Source organism: Rissa tridactyla, chromosome 2, assembly GCF_028500815.1.
Source record: "Rissa tridactyla isolate bRisTri1 chromosome 2, bRisTri1.patW.cur.20221130, whole genome shotgun sequence".
In the NCBI taxonomy this organism is placed as follows: domain Eukaryota; kingdom Metazoa; phylum Chordata; class Aves; order Charadriiformes; family Laridae; genus Rissa; species Rissa tridactyla.
Window position 1 is genome coordinate 94,200,445 of NC_071467.1, and position 24,646 is coordinate 94,225,090.

The window sequence follows — 24,646 nt, forward strand, 5'->3', positions numbered from 1 at the left end:
ATGTTTTTCCTTTCTACAGTTATGAGAGCTATACTCTCTATTACTGCTCAAAAATGTGTTCTCACTCAGAGCCTTATATCCATACTTCCCAATGCAAACTTAAGCCTCAAGATTTTAGCTGGAGTAAATTCCATTTGGGCATTTGGCTGTAAGCTTAGTTCTTAAGTCTCAAATAATAGATAGCAATAAAATTGAATACTATTTTGTTTCAAACCAGAAGCCATTAACAAAAATGTAGCCGCTTAGCTGCATTTTTCAATGTAAGTTCTTCCCTGAAATTAGAAAAGGGAAGAAGCCCAACCTCAAAAATCTTGCAATTTAACATATCAAGGTAATAGAAGCTTGCAGTTATTTAAAAAGGCTAGCTAAGAACTCAAACCTGAGCTCGTAAAAGGGGAAACACTACTGTAACGGAGAAAATGCCTTCCGTTAGACAAATCTTCCTCCACAGAAATTACTCGAACAATTTATTAAGTATCATAAGCACTAGAAATTATCTAATATTTTTCTTAATAAAACAACAAAAAATGCCAACACAGGGAATAGCTTGTCTTCAAGACCACAAGGAAAATGGAAACTATTTTCTCTAGTACGATTAGCATCAACAAGCCAATCAATATTTACAGCAGTGGGCTGACATTTGTAGAAGATACAAAATGAAAAGCATTAAAGCCTGAATGTGATCAATTAGTGTTATATTTCCATGATCAAGAATGTAATTTTGTATAAAATACACAAAAACCCCATTTAAAACTATAAGTACTTACTGGAATGTGAACGGCTTTGCAAAGAACAAAAAAGAAAGCACAATGGTCATTGCTTTTCTTCCTGTTGTTACTGCAGAGGAAAAAAAAATATTTCTTTAAGAATTCAGTTACAGCAAAAGAACATATTGCAGTCTTCAGTATTAGCAGATAACCTCATGACATAATTAGGTGTCCAGCTAAAACAATGATCATCCTTGGTGCAAACACAGACTGCAGATGCCCCGGTTCGGTGCAAAACAGACCTAGAACTATATGCTGTTTGAAACAAGTCTACCGCATCAGTAGTATCAGCTCCATTCACAGTATCTGCGAACAGAGAAACTTCCAGAACAAGACTTACTATTTAAGTAACTTCACGCTAATCAATTCACAATATCTGAAAGCAACAAACACGCCTTGCAAGTAACTGACGGTATAAACTAATCTGTTTGTGCAGAAAGAAGTAGCATCACTATTTGGATACACCAAATCTCTTGCCACTTCTACTTCACATTATTACAGTTCAGTGGTGTTTTGGGCTGTATTTTTAAGTGGAATGGGATCAGCATCTCGCCATTCTTCTGAAGGTACTGAAAATTTATCTAACAGTGCAAAGAAATAAAACTTCAGTCAGAAACCTAAAAGACCAAGGATGTCTGACTTCAATGATTATGCATTAGGAAGTTTTCATCAAAAGCCTTAAGAGACTTTCTTCTACATGTGATCTTATCTCTAGAAAGAATCAAGGTAGTAAGGAGAGTTGAAAATACAACGCTGTTACCAAAATGGAAGTAAACTATCTGTTTGGGTTATTCTCAAATTAACTATAGCCACAATAATTATTTGAACAATTTCAATGCTATCTGCTATGAACGAGAACACAGTGTTGCTAGGAAATTGTGTACTGGGAAACCTATATAGTTTATCACTGAAACAAAAAATCAACAAGTGACTGAAAGTTATAGAAAATGTTTATAAGAAAGCAATAATGCAGCCAGGTGCACCAGTTCAGCTATGGAGGTTAAGGGCCTGTGAAGGTGTTGTATGATAGTGCAGGCTGCTCACTTAAGAAAGACCCCAGTACAATTGTCTGTATGTAAAGAAGAACTACATTTTTTTTATTAACAGAAAATATTTTGCTCACCACGAAGTACTTTTTACTACACCATACTGGAAGGCCTTACTTGTATAGCTACATCCACACTAGTCTTACTGTAACATACTGACCAGAGGAACCAATGACTACCGATGTATATTGATGCTGTTATGGTATTCATGCTGTTATGGCTAGTAAGGTAAGTTTCATTCTCCCCAACCCTCCCCCACAAACAAATATTTACCTAAAAGCATGTTTTGTAGTGGAAGAAACAGCCTTCACCATTGCTTTATCTGATCCAATCTCAACTTTTTAGCAACAATTTTCTTTACATTTTAAGAAATTTATGCGCATCAAATAAAATGATTTTCTATTACATGAAAAATTAAAGGAGAATGAAAAAGAAAATTGAGTTTTAATTAGAAAACAGTTTACAGATGAATAATTTAAAAAATGGTTAAATTACTTCAGTTTTTCTAATTACGATTATTTCTGTTCTTTCAAATCAGTTATTAATTAAAATATTTATGTAACCATTTCCTTCTAAATTAAGTGCCTTTTCTTCTTTTTCCCAATTAAGTCTGATAATTTCTCATTCTGCTAATAGAAATACAATTTTCATTAAACTCTTTCACCCCACTACCCCCCCAGAAGGGGGAGGGTGGATGGGGGGTGGGAGGGACAGTAATGAATGTGGTGTTCTTTCAAGGCACAATAAACATTTTCACATTGCTACAGGCAAGATGTAAAGGGCTCAAGTGTTAGGATTGTCAAGGTCAGGCATAAGAAAACCTGGGAAGAGTTTGCTATTCCACAGCATTTTTAAACATTTTTTTAGCACAGGAAGACTTTTTAAGAGCTATTTTAATACTTGAACCAACCCTCTCATCTGGGCCAATTTCCAGTGAGGAGGCGTACTGAACTTTGTTAAAAATAAATGAGACACGGAAGTGCTGCAGAGGCAACAATTAACGGGAGAGCAGAGCATGCAATCCTCAGGTCAGAAAACAACCATCTGTATTTTCCTCTCCACTACTGCGAATGAAGTAGAGCATCACTCGACAGAAACCAGCTTTTAGGGGTAGAGGGAAGAGAGGAAAGTGGCTCCAGCCCCATGGCATCTGATACACCTTTCCCCTTGCAGGCCCTTGTGACTAATGTTTGTCATTTTAAGAAAAAGTAACCTGAGGAAGGAATGAGCCTGGTGTAACTGTTCTCCACAGACTACTGTAATGACTATATAAATGATAGGGGAGGCTAGATGGGCAATGACTGATTTTTGAAAAAAGCACTCAAATTTCATTTTAAGTTTGGAAGCAACAATTTTCTACAGACAAACAATTTCATGTTCTATAGCAGCTGCATATAGTAAAGAGTAATTATTTCAGGGACAGCCTGAAAACAGGTGTACTGGAAGACACTGAAAAATTATCAAGTGTCCGACTTCCTTTAGAGTTTTTAGATACACCAAAAAATATTAACATTACAATTAACTACTGTTGAAATGAACAGCAGGGTCATTTCCCCTTATTCCAACAGTTGAGGACATTCTGATATGTAAACACTTTGTCACTTGACTGTTCTACAAACTCATAATGATACAGGTTAAAAGTATTCATTTGTAATACAGTTACGTCATTTGGCTGGCCACGCTACGGTAACGCCACATACTAAAATATGCCACAGCTTCACAAATACAGATGCAAGGCACAATAAACTAATGCAAATAATTTCTGAGCCACAATTTCTGTCGCGTCTCTCTTACTTTGATTTAGTCACTTTCTGTACTGCTTCTTCCATTAGGAATCTCAGGCAGACAATATAGCAGTAAGGTCTGAACACACTTCCTTCTCTGAAGCCATATAGTTGTCCTTCCACACAGAATGTCTTTAATTTCAATGCTTCTCATTGTTTCTAAGGCACACATCAGCCAATGCCTTAGTAAAGACCAAACATAACCAGATGACATTACTTGCCAGTGCAGTGCTGAGACTCATTGTGCTCAGTGGCTTCCTCATTCATAGAAAGCCAATCTCAGCTAGTAGTATTTCTATCTCTCCACGTGATTTTTCCAGATGACTGGTTACTCAACGTGAAGAATATGTCCGGTTGCATACGGGATAAGAGTCAAGTTTGAATATCTACAAAGGTTGAAAATCTGTAATGGCTGGACTAGATCTCCAGAGGTCCCTTCCAACCCCTACCATTCTGTGATTCTGTGACTGTCTCTTGCTTCACATCCTCCTTTTCCTCATCCGTCTGGACACATACCTGGGGCATGTCCGATCTGCAGATAGGTCTCACTTGCGTTTATTGCTGGGAAATTATTACATTATTAGGTGAGAACACCACATCACAGAAACTTTTTATTTGTGCATGAACTATCACAGGCACAGACAAGACAGCATTTGGTGACTTTCTTCGCCTGGAGAAGATTCCATTAACTTTTATCATAGAATGGTTTGGGTTGGAAGGGACCTTAAAGATCATCTAGTTCCAATCCCCCTGCCATGGACAGGGACACCTCCCGCTAGACCAGGTTGCTCAAAGCCTCATCCAGCCTGGCCTTGAACACTTTCAGGGATGGGGTATCCACAACTTCTCCGAGCAACATGTTCCAGTGCCTTACAGTGAAAAATTTCTTCCTGATATCTAATCTAAACCTACCCTCCTACAGCTTGAAGCCAGTACCCCTCATCCTATCACTACACCTTTGTAAAGTCCCTCTCCAGCTTACTTGTAGGCCCCCTTTAGATACTGGAAGGCCGCAGTAAGGTCTCCCCAGAGCCTTCTCTTCTCCAGACTGAACAACCCCAACTCTCTCAGCCTGTCTTCATAGGAGAGGTGCTCCAGCCCTCAGATCATCTTCATGGCCTTTTGACATTCTTTAGGGCCTTGTATTGTTCCACATTCACGTGCGGTTAGCAGACGCACACGTGAGTGGCCCAAATCTTTTCAACATGTTACTGATCAGAGTTGTTTACATGTGTTTCTTCTGACATGGCTGATACACTCATATGCTGTACCAAGCATTTAACAGAAAACATGACTGCTTCCATTTTTTGTCGGACAATTACATCAGATGTCTAGAAGAAGATCTGAAAGACTAGATAGACTCTGCTTCTGTCATTAACAATAGGCTTATGCCCGTCTCATGAATACACAAGTGACTGAATACACAGCCCACTAGAAGTTTATTTAGTTCAAATCCTGACTTTCAAAACTAACACACATCCTTTATTCCCTTCAACTCAGTAAAAAGAACTGAGCAGACCATCACAAAAGTCAGAATTTGTTCCACTTGAGTTTATTCTCAACTGAGTCTGGAGAGTACGTTTACTATTGCTAGAGCAGCATTCAACTGTGAGAGTGTGGGCATTCAGAAGCTTCAGGGGAGTTCTTCATAGTTTTTCTAGCAACAGAATTTGCTGGAAATCACCATAAATTTTGTCCTTAGAGACTATGACACTGCCTACTATGCCTTACTGGAACATCCTTACCTTTCCTTCCATGTTTCAAATTACACCTTTTTCTTACACCTTGCTATACATTTCCAATGCAATTCCTCTGCCTAGAACAGTGTTGTTTCTGCATTAAAACATAGCACAGGCTATATGCACGAGATCACAGGCTCCTCAAGGTTGAAACTGTGGCACAGAAAGAACCAGGAAGGTGTCAAACACGCACTACTAAGGAAGATCCATACTACACAAACCACAATCAGTCAGCACAAAGAACAGGAAAAAAGCCACAGTAAGAACAATTCTCAAAAACTCTGTCCTAAATAATAGGATTACTTTCTGGTTTTGTACCAAAAGCAGTAAAGATAGCATTTGTTCCTACCTGTTACAGCCAGAAGGGCACCAAAGATTTTAATCAAAGCTAGAACAAAGGATATGCCAAAATAACCAGTCAGGGAGAAAAGGAATGCATAACCGTACGTCTGAACTGGATGCTGCAACAATAACAAAAAAAGCCTGTTAGGAAAATGTAAAACAAACCCTGAGGTATTGCAAAATGACATAAAACTACAGACTTTAATCAACTGCTTGAGCAATAATAAGCTGTTCAACAATGCATTCATGCAAAGATCCTTATTTAATTTTAGTTAAATAATGGAAAAATAATAATGAAATTATAAGCTTATAAGTCTGGTCCTGTGATTTTTGTTTTGTTTTTTAAAACATTACCCAATCTAATACATCAAAGACTGTAACAACTTGCTTAATATATGAATTATACAAGTCAACCAGTTTACATGATGAAAATATAACTTTAGAGAAGTGGTGAGATTTTCTAAACCATACAGAGCAATGTTTTCCAATGAGGTTCTTCATAGAAAAAAGGAAATCTTTATACCTACCTTTGAGCAAAATGTTACTGCAGGGCTTAATCCACTAGTGCATGTTAATCCAAATAAAATATACACAAAACCTATTGAATAGGAATACAAAACCTAGAATAGTTTAAGAGAAAATAATTACCAGGTGATACTATACAAAAGGACAAAATTAAATGCTTTCAAATGCTTGGCCCTTCTAACGTGCTCAACTTCTCAGAGTTGCATTTGCAGTGATTGAAGATATTTTTACTAGGATTTCTATAACAGCTGATGTACAGTGAAATGCGAACAGTAAGCGTTACAGACATTCCTCCTATCCACAACTAAATAAAAAAAGTTTCGTAAGCTAGTCAATTAATAACATCCTGAGGTCAATATTGACTGCGGAGAATCCTTCAAATTCAGGATTTCACAGCCTAAATAAAACTTCACACAACTATGTAATTTAGTATTTTGAATAACATGTTAGATGTATTTAATTTTCTGCTACTTATCCTGCACAGTGAAGATCCACATTACATTAAATTTGCAAAGGATAGCACATAATCACCATGAACTGCTACAAGTTTCACATTAAGTTTCATCTGTGTTGCTTCAGTTCATGTACATGGTGTACCTGCATTATGGTTATAGGATACAAGACTTTCAAATATGACCAGCTCTGGCCTAGATCAGTACTCAGAACAGACTACACTCAGCAAACAGGTAAGCTCTTCATTTTATCTGTACCCATATTTAATTCTTAGCTTCATACAACGACAAAAGAATCTTCATCCTATCTTTTCCCATGTAGCGGCAACAATAGAGCTGGAACTTCCCATCCATACATCCCTCCGTACAGCAGGAGGCATTCAGTATTTGGGCAACAGTTAGTGGCCTTTTCTTGTGAACAAGGGAGACAGTCAACAGACCTATTCTACACGTTACTAGCTTCAAAACTTGGTGTCAATTATGGCTGTACTTCTTTTGATACAGATTTCATCAATTGTTTTCTTGCTGTACTATCTCAACTATTTGCAAAAATAAATCTACTAACAATTGATAACACCATCATGAGACAACCGCACACTTATCACTGCTCTACAAAAAGGAAGAGGAATATACATTTCAAGAACAGACCTGCTTTCAAACTCTTAAAAAACAATGATCTGATCTTCAGAGCTCTTATTTTACAGTGTTTTTACACACAAAAGGTAGTCTCTGGTTCTTCATTTGCCTCTGCATCCAGCTTTTCTCCCAAACTACCCAAAGACCTCACTTTTCACAACCAGGAATGCGCACCACATTGCTAGTTCCTGGTTAGGCAGTGTGATATATGTCACCCACTTAGAATCACACACAAGGCAAATTCAGGTGTAACTTTCCAGAGCAGTGGTTACTATTTCAGCTGCAAGACATCTTTTCTCTTTTCATAATTGCTTAATCCAGGGCAAATTCCAAATTCCTCAATGAAACAGAGATCCTGTGAATGACAGGTTCTTTTACTATTCAATTTTGTTTCCAGATCACTGTCCATTAAACATGATCTCCAATTCAGAAGACCAGTTAAATTTTTACCCACAATCTCAAATCTAGAAAAATTATTTCTGAAATTCTGCTTGTACTTCTGCACTGAATTCTCCAAACAAAAACCTACAGTGTAATATCTAGGCCTCAAACAAACAAAACCTTTATATCCTTAGTCACTACACTGATTCTCTACAAGTAGTATGAGTATACAATACAAAGACCAACATTTGCCAGACTAACGCAGAATAAAAAGGAAAGTTCTGGAGATAATAGGAGCTTCATAGGTAAGGCAGTTAACAACTGTCAGATGATTGTTAGCAAGATGCAGAGTGGCAAGAAAAAAGTTACAGATTGTACTTTGTTTTGGATTTCAGAGATTACAGCTATAGAAGGCTGCACTGGGTTGGGTGAGGTCCACGTAGCTAAAATCTCTGCCTCCAGCAGCAGTCAACAGTGAATACTAAGAAAAAAGTACAAAAATAAAAAAACAAGAATACGATGACACTTTTCAGGTATATTCCACTTTTCCAGAAACTTGCAGCTCAAACTTCTTGAGCCAACCTAAGTCACCTTCAGCCTTAAATGAAGCTTCCTTCTAACTATTTTTTTCTCCATTTATGAAGCTATTATCGTAAAGGAGAAACTAGATTTTCTAGTTAAATTTCAAATACATGCCAATTATGCAAATTACATGTCAATATTTTTTTATTTGTGGCCTATTCAAATACTGTCTGTTATAAATGATTTTCTTGTATTTACTCAACTTTAGAGAAAAAGATGCCAAATTCAAACATAAATTTTGTCTATGAAGAAAAAAGTCAGACCATACGAACAGCTAATCTGCATTTCAAGTATATAAAAAGACTGTGCAAGACTTTTTCAAAATTGTGTATTTCACTGAATCAGGAACACATACATTGACGTATTCTGAAAGCCAGAGTTTTACGGATTTCAAAAAGCTTTCAAAAGCCAGCCTATCAAATGCTAGCACACTCTAGAATCAAAGTCTAGCAAGTAAGAAAAGCAACATGTTCCATGTAACAAATGTTCATCTATACCAGAAGAACAGTATATATTTTTCAAAGACTTTTTTTCAGACTCCGTTGATTTCCGCCCTGCAGGGTAGACAAAGAAACTGTTGCTAGAAATGAGTGTTTCTACAGCTGCAATATACATTTGAAGTTGCACACAGAAAGCAGCACTCTTGAGAGGTTAAAAACCGAAACAAGCGAAAAAACAGCAAAAGCCCCCAAACAAACAATCAGAAACCCCTGAGAATAGTACACCAAGAGCCCCTCTTTACATACGTAAGAGAAAAACAGATTTAAGTTTCATGTTTTGTCATTGTATGCCTTGTCTATGATAGAACGTGTTCTTTTAAAATTGCAAATCTGGTATTTACCATTTCTGAATTAGAACCATTGTGCAACTTCATAGCTTTTTCCTGTACATTTCCTATAACTGCATCTGCGCAGAGGGCAAGGGATATTAGGACCACACCTAATGTAAGAAAACAAACAAACAAACAAAACCTGTTCAGAATATTTATCAGCAGAGTAGTGAGGAAAACCACTCTGTACCTATCCTGAAAAAAAATATCTCAGGAATAGAAAAATAATAAAAGCCCCTCTATAACATATTCTAAATGTCAGCAAGACTATTTCATTATACCAGCATAAAGCAGTGTCCACCCCACTCCCTCCACCAGTTAACTCCTGAGCACTATGCGTCTCTAAGCTTGATAGGAATATCTGGACATTGTTATAAAGAAGCCAGCTTCTTTAGTTTTTGTAGTAACAAGAGTGAAAGAACATCAGCTGCATTTATTTAGGTATTCTTAATGAAGATAAATAACCAGAAAACATACTCTTTTGAGTAGTTAATCCTAAATTATTTTTTCCTGAAAAAGGGAAATAGAAGCGTTAGACAAATGCAGGAGGATTCACAGTGGGAATCTTTCATTACTGAAATACTGATTTTAAAAAAACCTACTGTTCAGGTACAAACCCCATGTTTTTAGGTTATCATATTTGTTCACAACAAAGGCACTACACAGTCACTAACATAATCAGCTTTCCAATAACAAAAATTAAAAACTCTTTATCCATGCCAGTCACAGTTCATGTCCCAACCTCCAAACTTCTATTCTTTCATGACTGTAGCAACCTTTGTCTTTACTGATGTATTCAGGTTAAAATACCACTTTTCCTAAATATACAACATTACAGAACATATCAGTCATCAAAAGCATGTTTACTGTTGCTCTAGTCTTCGTTCCTTAAAACACTCTAAGTGTCAGGGAAGAATGAAGAGTGGAAGACTAGAAACAAGCAGGGTTATATTTTCTTAATATTATGTTCTTACTATCAGAGGACTCAAAATAGGCATTGTGATGGACCAATTGGAATATAAGCTCCTGACAGAGGAAAAAATATCCCAGCTCTTAGGATTTTCAGAATTGAAAGATTTAACTTTTTTAAGACCAATGAAATTTAAGGTGGCATCTCCTTGGCCAACGTCTGGATACACGGGAACTTCCAAACCAGCATTTTTAGTTTGGGAACCATTTCCCTTCTAAGGCTAGACTTACGCAACTGAAGCAACAGAAAAAGACTCTTCATTATTCAAAGTTATCAGGCATTGGAAAAGGTATGAGTCAACGGAAGTGACATGATAAACTGAGTAACACTGGTTATGCTAAAGACAAGAGTATAGATATTTTAACTACATGGATTCAGCTCTGGTCCAGAGGTATAATTACATCTCCACCTCAGCAAGAGCCTTGCTGCAGGTCACTTCTGTTAAGGGACTCAGTACGTTCCCAATCTGTGCTCTCTATCATGCTGGTTCCAGCAGTGCTTAATGGCCCAGGCACATCACTGGACAAATGCATGGGTTCAACAGTGGATTGAGATTAAAAGGCTACCTAGAATCTGAAGTGTAAGTGTGCATGGAAAGGAGAACTGTAGGGACAAGACAAATGTTAATATTACCTATATACACCGTTTGAAGAGAAAAATTTTTCCGCTCATTGTGATAGTGCTGCACCTGCTGAGCAGCAGCAGCAAAACCATGAACGAGACCAGTAACGTTATGTAGCATGTAAAGCATGAAGAAAAATGACTGGAAGAATTGGTCCTAAGTTAGTTCCGAAAGAAATTAAACTTGAAGGTCTTGCACCAACAGACTTGACTGAAACACTACATTACATTGTATTCCACACTATTAATGTGATGCTTGAAGTCATTAAAATATTAACACTGCTTATACATTTAGAAGTTATTGGATATTTATGTAAGTTCCTCAACAATACATTCTCACACTTGTAATCCCCACCACGCAAATGTGTTAGATTAGTAAGATGTTTGGACTTTACCTGCCCATTAAGACCTCTTTAATACTCCACATTTTAGAAGCCTGCCATACGTAAGATTAGATGACACAGTAGAGGTAACCAACCAAGTAATATCATTTTAAGAACAGTGAAGCTAAGGGCAAAACACCTCAGTCTGCAAAAGACTAAACTGCACCTATACAAACAGTTTAGGGTGGAGGAATTTGCATTCAATTCGCTTTTTACTGTGTCTTCACTGAAAATAGTTAATTTCCACTTACGCCTGTAATGGCGCAGCAGCAGAATTTCCCGTAGCACCAATGTTACAAGACTGTCTCCTTCTGCACACCCTTCTCTTCTGGTTTCTCTTTTGAAAGTCCTGTATCTATATTCACAGCTATTTAGGATATCTGCCGTTACCTCTCCAATTTGACAATGCTAGGAGATGCTTTGAGCTCTTAGCACCAACTCCATCTTGAAAAGTATACCTCTTCCTTAGTTACAAATATGTACCTGTTCTGGCAGAAGAGAGTTTCTGTTTTCTTGGCTGAAATCTTTCATGTGTAAACAAAATCTATGTAGATTCCTTTTTTGGCCCAGCAATACTGAGATTAGATTTCAATGGGGGGGCGGGGAGGGGTGAGAAAAAAAGAAAGGAAAAAAAGAAAAAGAAGAAAAAAAAAAAAGGATTTGTAAGATTGTTCATCCCAATAATATTTTATGTCTGCTCATGCTCCATTTTTAGTATTTGCATCAGACAACAAAGATTATGAGTTTTGTTTAACTTCACAGCATAGTTTTTCCTCTCTTAGAACTGTGAAATGTAAACAGCTTTGTTCTTAACAAGTTAGAAGTAGTTCTATGAAATCATGCTAGAATCACACTAGTTTACATGGAAACAGTTCTACATAAACACACATGGATCACTGGAACGAACTCAGGAATTTAGGGGGCAGTAAGTTGGGAGTAACATAAAACTGCAACTTAAGAAAACAGTAATTTAATTTGCTGTTTATGTTTTTAAAGTTTTAACATCCTCAAATACTTTTTTATTTCTTTGAGGATACTATATGAAGATACAAAATTAAATTCTGCCGTTTTCAGTTCTTATTCTGTGATTTACATCAAGAAAAGTGTAATTATTGAAAAGAATACGCCATTTTGCAGAGTGAGCAACATTTTTAATAATTCTTATCACTGGTTTTACAATTGGGCAGCTATGTATTTCTGCAACACCAAAAATCAGTACATTTCCTGAAGGAAGAGACCATCTATTTCCATAATTCATCCTAGAAAAGGAAAAACTCCACCTTTCCCATTATGAAAAGTTTCTTCTGGTTAAATTAAGTGACATGGGAATAAAACAAAACAGGCAAGAGGGAACAGAGAAATACAGAAAGAACCTTCTCAGAAGGTAAGCAGGAGAATTTTGAATTACCTTCCTAAGGGGAGATCCAGACTTCTGAATTCTAGTTCTATATTCTGTTTTCACAGAAATAACTTCCTCCAAATGGTAGTGCTCTAAGCTTCAATATATACAGACTTGTTTGAAGTGTTCAGAATAAATTAACAATGAAAGACAACCCTGTTTATTCTCTGAAGACATTATGTTTTTATCTTGTGTTTTGCAGATCTTTGAGAGCATCAGGACTTTGCTACATTTGCTGCACTTTACCCCAGCCCATTCAGTTGAAGAATCAACTTTCTACATGTTTTCAGAATTAAGTCTAGCATGTATTTCAGACAATTCAAAGTTTAGAAAAGGAATATATTAACATGTGAATGCACTTAGAGGCTACAGTCAAAACATGCTGTAATGGTAACACATATCCATACATCACAAACACTAGACCATAATTACATGCATACCAACATCATACTGTACTCAAAATATATTATTTTTTTCAAGCAGCCACCAGTTATACCACACATAAACACACTAAATGCACAGCAGATTATATAATTCACAGATTTTTGTAATTTCTTCCACTACCAGTAGCACTAAAATTACATTAAATGGCATGAGAAGTAATTCATGAACAACAAGGCAAAAGATACATACAGTTTAGACAACATCACAAACTGATCATTACTAACACTGGATAAAATAATATTTTGTGAAGAAAAAAAGTATTTTCCTTAAAACAGAGAATTTAATATTATTTTTAGGAACAAAACTTCTAAATCAGTGCCTCCACTATTAATAAATAAAGGTTTCATACTGAACGTCTGCTGTAACAGTTGTTGTAACTCATCTCAGCATTTCAAAAGAAGAATACTTTAAAAGTAGACTGTTCAAAAGTTTTTCAAGGTTCACTAGTAATCCGAACGCTGGCCAAGTAAATAACATGGATTTTATGAATAACCAATTCTCCCTTATTATTTGAGAAAGAAATTTAAGCAGGTTAAAATCTTTTCTTTCCTTCTAATTGTACATAGTATAGAAAAGTTAGAACGTGGGCACTCCTACTAAGAACTACCGCAAATTTGAGTGAGACTGTGAATTAATATAAAGTAAATGGTTCTGAAATGGAAAAAGACTTAAAGGTTTAATTAGAAAAGTCAGCTAATCTTTTGAAGTTTTAAAATGGTCAAACTGAACTTTATCATATTTATTTTAACAGATCTACTGGGAAGTAAGTATTTCTTGAGAATAAGCATGAGACATTTCAACCTAAAGGATGGCATTTCCAGAAATTTTAAGAACCTAAAAAGTAACACTCACAATAAAGGCGTCTTCTGCCACAGATACAATATGCCACTGCAAAGCTACAATGAAACCTTGTCCATGTGACCCATGAAGGCATTCCACCAAGAATTCTCAGAACTTCTATGGAACACTTATTGTAGGAAAAAACCCAAACATTTCATTAAATTCTAAAATATGATATATCTTTACCTGTCAAGTTGAAGTTTGGTGCAACTGTGCTGTCAGCTAAAGTAAACCATATTAATCCAAGGCTCATACATAGGGCTGCAGACACATCTGCAATATTATAACGTTTTCCTACAAAAGCAATACAAACAACATCAACGGACTGTTAATACTCTCAGAGTTTCATGTTTATCCTGTTTAGCAGATTATAAGGCAAAGGAAAAACTGTTCCAGTGTCATTCTTTTACTTAGCTGAAGACTTGATGCTCTGGCCTTTCATGACTGGAATTCATTTCTTCTACAACAGCAGTTCCTAACATGTAGGAGGACCTTAACGGATACTATCTGATTCTTGAGATCAGTTTTAGGTTTACTCCTAATGACATAAAGCACATCCTCCCTGACAAAGCATCATCTCAGCAACTTCAGGACAGCTTAGATGTTTTCTTATGATTTTTCCCTCATGCAAGACATTTTGGCTGCCTTTATTGATTAGAGAGAAGTCATTCCCAACATCAACAGATGACTTGAGTACTTCTACTACATTGTCCCTTAGTTTGGGAGAGAGGCTGTGGAGGGGGATAGAGAGAGAAATAGAGTAGGGAAATGAAAAGGCAGGAGTTAGGATATCTTGTTTGATATAACATATTCCTTTTTCAGAAGCTGTACTTTCAATAGAAGCTTCCAAGGGAACTTTTTTGAACTGGATTTTTTTTTTTAATAAAGAAAAATAAAAAAAAAAAATCACAGCTTCTGAGAATACAGTACTACTACAACACAATACAAAATTTCACAGAGCTTTAAGGGAATACCAGTCTCTCTGCATTAAAATTATTCAAAATGACTCCTAATAAAAGGTAAATACTGTGTGCACATGTGCGTATATGAACTTGTAACCTGCTCTGAAAGTTCAGCTTTCTATTGCAAGTAGAAGGCCAGAATTAACTACAGAAACATACCATTCTAGATTCTGTCCACTACACTTGCCCATGCAGAGCTTTACTGACTTAATGAATTCTTGTGTATCAAACAAACAGAAACTTTTATAATATACTTAAATATTCCAAACCCAGAAATACTGAGGTATGTTTATTCACATAACTCTAGTCTTCATCTGTTGTTCTCCAGATCCCGTCTTCTGCTTTTGGAACGTAAACTATGACTTTAGCACTAGCCAAAGACATGTAAAGTCAGGTGTATTTCTCATTAAACATTTGATTAGAATTTAGGAATTTCAATTAGGAATTTAGGAATCAAGCTTTTCAAACAAGAGCAGGGGATTTCTTCACAAATCATGGCTAGATTATTTTTTTTCCCCCCTCAAAGTTTTCCATTTCAGTATTGAAAATGTTTCATTTATGAAGTGATTTGGTTTAGAAAACAAAGTTACATTACTGAAAAATTAAGAAAGCCTCCAAAAAATGTTTTGCGAGTGACCTGTACAACTTATTTTTCACCACATTTTCTGTTCATCTAATTGTATTTGTACGTTTTCAGAGAAGGTGCTTCTGAAATTCATTTTTCCTCCTATAAGAAAAACACTACCTGTCCCTCTCTATCCAAGAGCCTCAGTAGCATTTAGCAAAGTACAGGATTCCATACATGACTGCTTCCCAAAGAATCAACAAAAAAATAATCTAATAGCAAGACTAACTTACCTTGTATAAAAACCCCGCCTATCATTACTGGAATCAGCTTACAGCACTTGAAGATGACTTGAGTAGGGTAATTCAGATATCCTAAAGAGGTATTTGACAAACCCATAGTTCCCACTGTTAAAAACGCTATTATCATGTAGGTTTTCCCAGGAATTCTACAAAATATAAGCATACAAATCTTGGTATTACATACACATTTGGAGGAGATTTAGCTTGGAAAATTTAGATAAAGGAATATGTTTGTAATACAACTTCACCATTCTTCTCACTGAATCTCATTCCGTAATACGAATTTTAAAATGCACATGGAATGATTTCAAGTCTCCTTTCTTTCAACTACTGATAATAAACAGCGTTCAAATACAAGACAATAAAAAATTCATGGCTAGTGAAGTATTCAAGCAGTACTTCTTTAACCTCCTTCTGAGAGGGTATATTATTTACAGAAGAATCAAGACAACGGCTTCAAGTTACTTGTCAAAGGAAACAGAAGGTTGGTATACCAAGATATCCTGAATCTTAGTCCTCTCATGGCCACTGCATCAATTTTTTGGTGAAGTTTTCACACGAATGTTGACATTTTTAGAACGAAGGAAGTTGAAAAAAGTACTATCGTTTTATAAAACTCAACAAAACTAAGAGAGAAGTGATTCAGCTATCGTGAACAGAGGGACTCCTTTAACATTTTCAGATGTAACATTTGCAATTTGATGAAATTATCATGTGACAACAGATGATGCAACAGTAATTTTTAGCAATCTCTGTGCTCACTTTGTGAAGTGACTTTTTACAGTTATTGTTGTGCATACGTTCAGCTGGTTTTTACGCATCCTCAGAGCCACATTAAGCAACATAAGGAAATGTCTTGCTGTAACCCTGTGTTATCCATAACTCATTATGTGATCTGGGCATTCTCTGAGGCACGCAAGAAAAAATTAAAATTTAAGAAACAGAGAATTTAGACATAAAAAAGTCCATTGCCTACTTTTTTATGCTACGAGAAGATACCTAGGTTATAGAAAATAAAATGTAAAATACATTTAAGATCTACATTTCCAACACGACTTACACATGGGTCATGCTTGGTAAGCATTAGCAATTATTTGGCAATCAAAACCTAAACACTAGTTACATAACACCCAAAAGGCAATACTATCTGATGCATCTCAGAAAGTCAGATAACTTGAAATATAACGTGTGAGTGTTTAAAATTAAAGCAATAATCTCTCAAAGTTATGTTGTTTGACTATGGAAGAATTCTATTACCTAAAAGCAGTATATGCAAAATCAGACAAGGTTGACTACAGGTAAGGAAAACTAGTTATACACAACTAGGATATAATGCTTTAAAGCAATTTTAAAATTCACGTACACCATGACAGCCTCTACCCAAGCTTCCAGAGGGCAGTTTGCAGAGGCTGTAGGTGGGCAGGAAGCCACAGAACAGCCACACTGAGTCAGATCAAACTACCCCATATCCATAGGATTCAAGACAGCAAGAATCTCCCTGGTCAACGGCAGTGAAAAAATACAGAATAATTTTGTAGCAGGGTGTTACGAGTGCTATTTTAACTGAAAAATTCAAAACCTAAGCACATCCATTGAAGCAAATCTGCGCAGCCACACGCAAACGGAGAGCAGACCTCTGACACTCACCAAGATGCACAGCAGGTTAGAGGAACCTCTTGGTAAGGATGTGCCAAGGTTTGAGAAAAAGGTATTCAATGAGAGATAGCTTGCTTCAAGTGCCGTGAAGTGCAGTCGGCCCTATTCTAGACATGATAATCCCAAGCAACACAAACATGAGTCAGTCTGTAGCAGCTACCGTAAGGACAGAATATGCTCTCTCAGTGGGGCAAAGTAACAGTACAGTCAACAAGACCACATACGGGTCTGAAATCTAAGTGGGTGCTTATATAACATTTTCTAATATTGTCCAGTAAATTCACATTATTTTAATTACGTAACTGCTACCAATGCCTCACAGTATTCACATTCAAACAACAGAAGTTAAATTCACCATAAATATGAAAATGTTTCTAGTTTGATGGATAGTGGGTAAAATGCCTGGAAAAACACATACCTTCTCCTTTTGTCCTGAATCAACTGCAATTCTATTAGTCCGAAAATGGAATAAAATCCAAATTGCACTAAAGTGAGGTACCAACCAAAAGGTTTAAAACCTTCCACTGAAAATATCAATTCCTATAAAAACAAAAACCCACGAAGGTCACACACATACATCAAAATATTAAATCGAAACAAAATCAACATTTTTTTTTTCTTCATGTACATGCAAATCTAGCCTTCGCAGCTGATGGTTATTAACTAGAATTTACCTGCCATATGTAACTTGGAAAATATTGAAAAAGACAATTTAGGTTCTCCAAAATGCAATGAGAAAATTTACTGCTGTTGTAAATCCACTGAAATTAATGGATGGATCCATCAGGGGAATACATTTGATCCATTAATATTTATCTCAAATTATAGATGTTTCCTGTCTGCTTTTCAGTTGGTTTTCAGTTCATTTACTTCAGTAGACTGTTTTTATCCAGAATTTATAAATAGCTCACAATAAGGCAAACAGAAACTTTCCATAACAGACATATTTACAAGCAATATTCACCTCTTAGGAATGCACACCTAGTATTGTGAGTGCCTATATTAAATAGCATTTGTGAGCTTATAAATTTTCAGGCTGTAGGAACATTTAAACCCAGAGCAATCTGTTATGGAAAAATACATGCACTGCACAAATAATTATGTAGATATGTCAGTTATAGAAACAAAAGGCTACCTAATATTTTCCTTTTTGAGATTCTACTTTAAATTACTTATAACTTTTTCTAACTAAGAAACTTTATTTTAACAAACTTCTCAACTGTTTTTGAAAACTGCCTTGGAAACGCAGTGATTTTAAGTTATCAACTTTTTAAATCACTACTTTATTGAGAAGACACGCTGCAGTTAAAAAAAATTAAAAAAAGGAATAGAAATGTAACTGGTCAAGATAAGAGAGAAAAGGTTAGCAGGAAGAGAAACCATTTAACTAAAATGGTATAAACATTATGCTTCTGCTTAACAAACAACCATAGTACATGTTTCAGCTCTGTTCTGAAGGGAGAGGAGAGAGAACAATAGACTATTATTATTGTACGGCACTCATGGAACTCAAGGAGAGCTAAAGGTTTCAACACCAACAAAGACTTGCATGTCAGTCTGTATGGTTCTACAATTTGTTTTCAGAAGACTATGAAATCACAGTTAAAAATACACATTCAAAACAATACTGAAAGGTATACCTTGCACACAGAAGTAAAAGATCAAATTATGAAAGTCCAACTGAACCATACCTCATAGGCATATGAACGACAATGGAATTTTACATTATACAATTACTTACTGCTCTTGAATTCTGAAAGCTTGACTTTGCAATCAGTATCTATTTTAAATGTCTATATATATTAAAATACATACTGTGGTATTGTGCTATTGAAAAAGAAAAGGGGAAGGAGGAATTGGCCTGAGACAAGTTCATAGCATTTACCTGTAAATATCCATAGATGAGATAAAACATAAAAACTCCAGAAACACAGATGAAAAATTGAGTAGGTTTGTTAAATTTGCTGAGATTCATTCCAAGAACTACAACATCATCTACTGATTTGATATGAGGAGACATAGTTTGAGATTTGGAAGGCACACTGATGGAAATGTATTTTCTTGATGAAGTAAATTTCAGATCCATGATTCCTATTTCGCTGCATTCGGTACTACTGCTATTTTCTTTCTGCTCTTCTCTTTCTGTGTAACCTCTGTCTGAAAGCTGAAAGAAACACTAAGGTCAGGTAAGACATAACATACAGCCTTCCACCAATAACAGTAAGCAAATGTGACATTTATATGTAAAATATAAAGGTTTAAGAGTTTTGTTGGATTGATGTTATATACAAATTTTATTTATCTTTTCTGATGTCCAAAGTTAACATCAGTTAATATCAGCAACTCTTTATGAAAGCACTTTTGCTTCAAGTGGGAAGCAACATTCCTACACTCTAACAAAACAACCACAACAACCAACCCCAAAACACCAGCAATGGAAAAACAGCTTCAGTTTCACAATAGCTCAAACTAGCCCTTTTATGCCAGTACTCACAGAAGCGACAGCTTGGGACGCAAGCGATCCCCATGATAAAATCACAATGAAAAAACTGGTATTGAAGCACTCTAGTTCTGTCTACTGTACTTCATTTTCACAGCGAAATACATCAGACTAGTCGACTACATGGGAAGCCTTGCTAAAAGCTACATATTTGAGCCTGGTTGGTTACAAGCATTCAACTCTCATTCTCAAATTTATTCACTATTTCTCACACACTTCTGAGGCAAAGAACATGAAGATGGAAACAAGAAGATTAAGAAGCCAGTCTCTGAAATCAGACTGGTTATCTGATGGGGTCTATGGTATGGCAATATCTTTAATATTAACCACATGCAGCCATTTCCACATGTAATAGAAAACAAAATTGGGTAACTGAAGCCTGGAGAAGGAATTTAGCAGCTTATCAGATTGACAGGCAAATAATTCTTTTCTCCAGCTCAGCAGAATATGATGTTTGAGGCTTTTTTTTTTCAGCGTCAAGATAAACACACTTGTCAGTCAGTTGTCCCAAGATTTTTAAATGTAGGTCAGCATGTAGTTCAGCAAGCAGTCAATAATTAAATTCTGTTTGTCTCAACTATTTAAGGGTTTGCTTTCTCCAGCTCAAAAATACTTCTGCTCATCACACGTGTATGAAAAATGCTTTTCCCTCTGTTTTTAAATGGAGAAAGTGCTAATATATAAAAGCTAGATCATGCAGTAAATGTAGTAAATGTAATCTGCATGTACATTGGTAATTTATTATACAATACAAGAAATGCCAACTTTAGCTGAAAAATGGATTAGTACAAAACTTGCAATGTGGTTATGTTTCCTTTTTTGATACAGCCTACTATCAGGTTGGAACAAGAATAGCTTGGGGACTATAACAGGAGTTTCGGGACTATAATAATTATCTGTGTTTAAATTCAAAGCTCTTCAGTTGAAAACCAAAAGCAAGAGGTAGGAAGTTTACCCTTGTGGATTGTTAGCTAATTCCAAATTGAGATGGCCATAAAAAATGGAAAAAGTTTAAGTAGACTCTTTTCTGTAAAAGCAGAAAAGTACCGATGTAATGCAATGAGGCACTAGTGAGCTTTCACATGCAATAACATAGCATTCTGATCACCCTCAAAGACAGATTCAAAGAAAAACTGCAAAAAAGGTTATCAGGATGGAGGAACAGATTGCCCATCTTATGAACTAAAATAAGATTAAAACATAACTTGCCCAGCCTAGCAAAACCCTGATGAAAAGAAAATAGACTTGCTTTCAATAAAAGTATCACAGGGTTTATCATTAACAAGGAAAAATAATTCTAATTTTAAGGACAGTAACATGAGAGCAAATGGGCATGAAGTGATCATGAACAAACTTCTATCCGTAGGCTATCCGTATTCTAGAGCAGCCTGAAAACGAAAGAAGGAACAACTGAACTGTTTAAGGTGAAGTTTATGAAAGCAATCAAGGTAGAGCTGTTAAGATTGGGTGTGATAACTGCGCAGTACCTTTAGTCCTGTTTTATAGCATTCCACCACTATGGAAAGCAAAGTAAGATGCCTATAGAAGATACTTGGTGATCCTTACTCGGTCACTAAACCATGATATGAACTAGTACTCCCCCCAGAACTGCACACAAAGTTAGGACTCCAAAGTTCAAACCCAAGGAGCAAATCACTATGAAGGAAAAACAATGTATTTAGAAATCTACCCATTGCTGACATCTTAGCTGAACTTGTATTTTCATTGGTGCTTGTTCAGGTCTTTCCTGTCCAGCGTACGCTTCCTCTTGAGAGGCACACAGCAGTCGTTAATGTCACATTTTCTCAGCAGGAACAAGAGCTGCAGAAGTAATCTGAGCATCATTTTTTACCTACACTGAAACAGAGAACGGCATAGGCCCAGCAGAAGACACAGCCGTGTACTGTCATGTGTGCTTCAAGAGCCCAAAAATGGAGTGAATTGTATAATGCATAGTTTTGTACCTACATTTTCCACTCTGGCCACTAATTTAGACATTACTTGTCTAATAGCTGTTTTAGGATCAGAAGTAGAGGGAAGAAGAAACAGTAACGAGTGTATTTATGTATTTGGTCTGTCTGGGATGGAGTAAATTTTCTTCATAGCAGCTTGTATGGTGCTATATTTTAGATTTGTGACCAAAACAGTGCTGATAACACACTAATTTTTTACCTATTGCTGAGCAGAGCTTACACAGCATCAAGGCCTTTTCTGTTTCTCTGTCTTCCCCCCCTCCAGTGAATAGACTGGGGTGTGAGCAAGACACTGGGAGAGGGCACAACCAGACAGATGACCCAAACTAACCAGAGATACTCCATGCTATAAAGTGTCCTGCTCAGCAATAAAAAGGATGAGGAGCGGGGTTAGAGAGGTTAGCCATCATTTGCTCAGGAACTGGCTGGACATCAGTCTACCTGTGGGAGGAGTGATTGCCTTTACATCACCTGTTTCATCTTCTGTCTCTCTATTTCCACTTTTCCTCCACTTCTTAAACAATTTTTATCTCAACCCAGAAGTTTTCTTGCTTTTACTCTTCCTTTCCTCTTCTGCCATGCCTCTGGGCGTGGGGGGAAAGTGAGCAAGCAGCTGTGTAGTGCTTAGCTGCCTATTGGCATTAACCCACACCACAATTAATACGATTTTTCTGATTTACAACTATTTATATTCAAAATATTTCCTTGGGAACACCATCAATTTTTACAGTCCGTCCATTTAATTTCTTGCAGATTACTGAGTGTACCACAAAAGTAGTAAGAAACAACATTGACAGCTCCAGTCATGCCCAAAGCCATCCATAGATGATGCATGGTAAATGTTTTTTTCTCTATTATGTTCTAAAGGAAAAAAAAAAATTGCCATGTTCAAGAAACATTTCAAGGAACATTATTTAACAACAAACTGTAAAGGTATGTATCCATCGGAAAAACTCTCCACCAAGTAATTTCATTACCAACAGTGACAGAACTCTTCTGAAGTCCACTGTGATTTCTCAAACTCTTATTTTTCTAAGTATCAAAAATGCTATTAAACCTCTTCTCACCAAAATCCCTCAAGCAACTGATTCACCTTTTGAACAAACATGCAGGAAAAATCTGTTTTATGAAGAGTCAAGTAGCTTAAGAGCTGTCCTGATGCGTGTAAAATAGCATTTTCCTCTCCTTTTTTATCCTGTATGTAAAAATGTAAACAACACATTTTTTAGATCAAAGACTTTTTGTTCCTTCCCCTTTGAAAAAAAGTCCCATGCAGAGCACGATTTTAACCTTGCACACAAGTAAAACAGAGTGATTATTACAGGAAAAGGAAGCAAATGAACATGTAACTAGAAAAGCTAAATTTCTTTGGCCTCCAGAAAGTAACTTATACCAAGCATGGAAAAAACATCAGGAAGGAGCAGAGGCTTTTTTATTTGATCCTGAAGAACATCCATTAAACACATCGGTTTGGCAGAAACTAGTATCTCAGTACTCTCAGAAAAATTGCTCGCATGAGCCACACAAGGCAAGTTCCACGCTGGCCAAGCTCTATTTCCTTTGCAGCCAATTACGCAAAGCCCTGGTGGCAGGACAGCAGCTGGCACCGTAACAGGGATGCTCCGGGTTACAGGGACGCAAACGTGCATCTCTCGGAAACCCGAGCAGACCCTTTCCTTGGGGGTACCTGACTCCTACCCCAGAGGCAAAAGAGGGAAGGGGGACAAGGACCGGCATGATCCCTGAAGCTTCCTTCCTGCCCACTCGCCTGCGCCCAGCCCTCTGCCAGTCGAGCTGCTGGGGGCTGGCCCACGCCACGCCCCGAGGCCAGGACAGACGTGGCTCTACCCGAACACCTGCCAGCTGCCCCGAGCAGTGGCTGGGATTGTGGCTCCCGAGCACACACGGGCCGCCATTCCCTTCCCTTCCTCCTGGGGAAGGAAACGTCTCGCCGCGGGACACCGCCTCCTCGGGCCAGCCAAAACCCTCCCGCCAACCAGAACCAGAACCGGCCCCGGCCCCCCGCGCTCCTCACCGCCGCGGACATGGCCCCCCTGTTTGCCGCGTGACGCGCCCCAGGAAGCCACCCCGGCGCCTCCCCGCTCGCCCCCGATGCCCGGGTGAGGAGAGGCCCCGCCCACGGTACCTGTTGGGCGGGGAAGGAGCGGTGCGACGGCCACAACCCCCCCCGCCCCGTCCTCCTCCGCCAACCGCGGCGGCAACCCTCCCGCTACCTCCGGCCCCGCGCCCTGCCGGAAGTGGCGGCGGGGATGCCAGGGGCCGGCGCGAGCACCGAGCGCATCGAGGGAGCGCCGCTCGCTCGGCGCTCCGCTAACGCGGCCTCGAGGAAAGGAGGGGGGTTTGGCGGCATCCACCCGCTGCCACCTCCCCCCCGAGGGGGGCGGGGCCTCTTCCTTAGGGACCGCCCACTGGGGCGGGGGGAGGGGGGGGGGGGATACCGGAGGAGCTGCTGCTTGGCGGGTACCGGTACCCGCTCCGCCCCCTCCCGGTATACAGCCGTAGCGCCGGCCGGGGGAAACGGTCCCGGGTGGCAGGACCCAGTGCCCCGCTGAGAGACTCCTCGCCTGCCCCCTCCTTCCTGTCTGGAGAGGGCGGGAGGGGCCGCCTTAGGGAGGGAGCGGGCCCAACGCCCGCCCAACGGCCCCTCTGGTGCGTCCCGCCGTCGCAGGGGTGGGTGGTCGCCTGTCGTTCAGGCGGTTGCGGCAGGTCCGCTGGGAGCGGGACGGGCTTTAACGCTCTGGAATCTGCCCCGGCAGTTTCTGTGTTTCACGCCAGGGTGAAATCGCACTACTTTGGAACCCTCGACGGGTTTTGTGTCAAAGGTGGGCTAATACTCCGCCGTTCCGATGTGACTTGTAAATCACCCATCCACGTGAAGCTGCTGCCTTCGTAAAAATCGCAAAAAAATTGCGTTTTACTCGTCAGGG

The 24,646-nt window shown here is 38.1% G+C and overlaps 1 protein-coding gene across 8 annotated transcripts in view; it reads right to left on the reverse strand.

Annotated features, from left to right (window-relative positions):
• The window catches only part of SLC35B3 (solute carrier family 35 member B3), a 30,647-nt gene extending 6,651 nt beyond the window's left edge, over positions 1 to 23,996 (reverse strand). For 2 of the 8 annotated variants that reach the window (XR_008464993.1, XM_054192348.1), the window contains exons 1-9: positions 22,792 to 23,711; positions 19,111 to 19,389; positions 17,644 to 17,765; positions 15,561 to 15,715; positions 13,927 to 14,034; positions 9,096 to 9,193; positions 6,206 to 6,298; positions 5,686 to 5,797; positions 768 to 837 (exon numbers count right to left, since the gene is read on the reverse strand). Coding sequence is in view for 7 of the 8 variants with exons in the window: in XM_054192348.1 (XP_054048323.1) it covers positions 768 to 837; positions 5,686 to 5,797; positions 6,206 to 6,298; positions 9,096 to 9,193; positions 13,927 to 14,034; positions 15,561 to 15,715; positions 17,644 to 17,765; positions 19,111 to 19,389; positions 22,792 to 22,920 (1,166 nt within the window). In the remaining variant the exon portion in view is untranslated. Of the gene's footprint in view, positions 1 to 767; positions 838 to 5,685; positions 5,798 to 6,205; positions 6,299 to 9,095; positions 9,194 to 13,926; positions 14,035 to 15,560; positions 15,716 to 17,643; positions 17,766 to 19,110; positions 19,390 to 21,415; positions 22,771 to 22,791; positions 23,712 to 23,733; positions 23,792 to 23,844 lie in introns of those variants that run through there. The other 6 variants (XM_054192351.1, XM_054192350.1, XM_054192354.1 and 3 more) reach the window with 6 other exon arrangements.
• Positions 23,997 to 24,646: the final 650 nt, after the last annotated feature.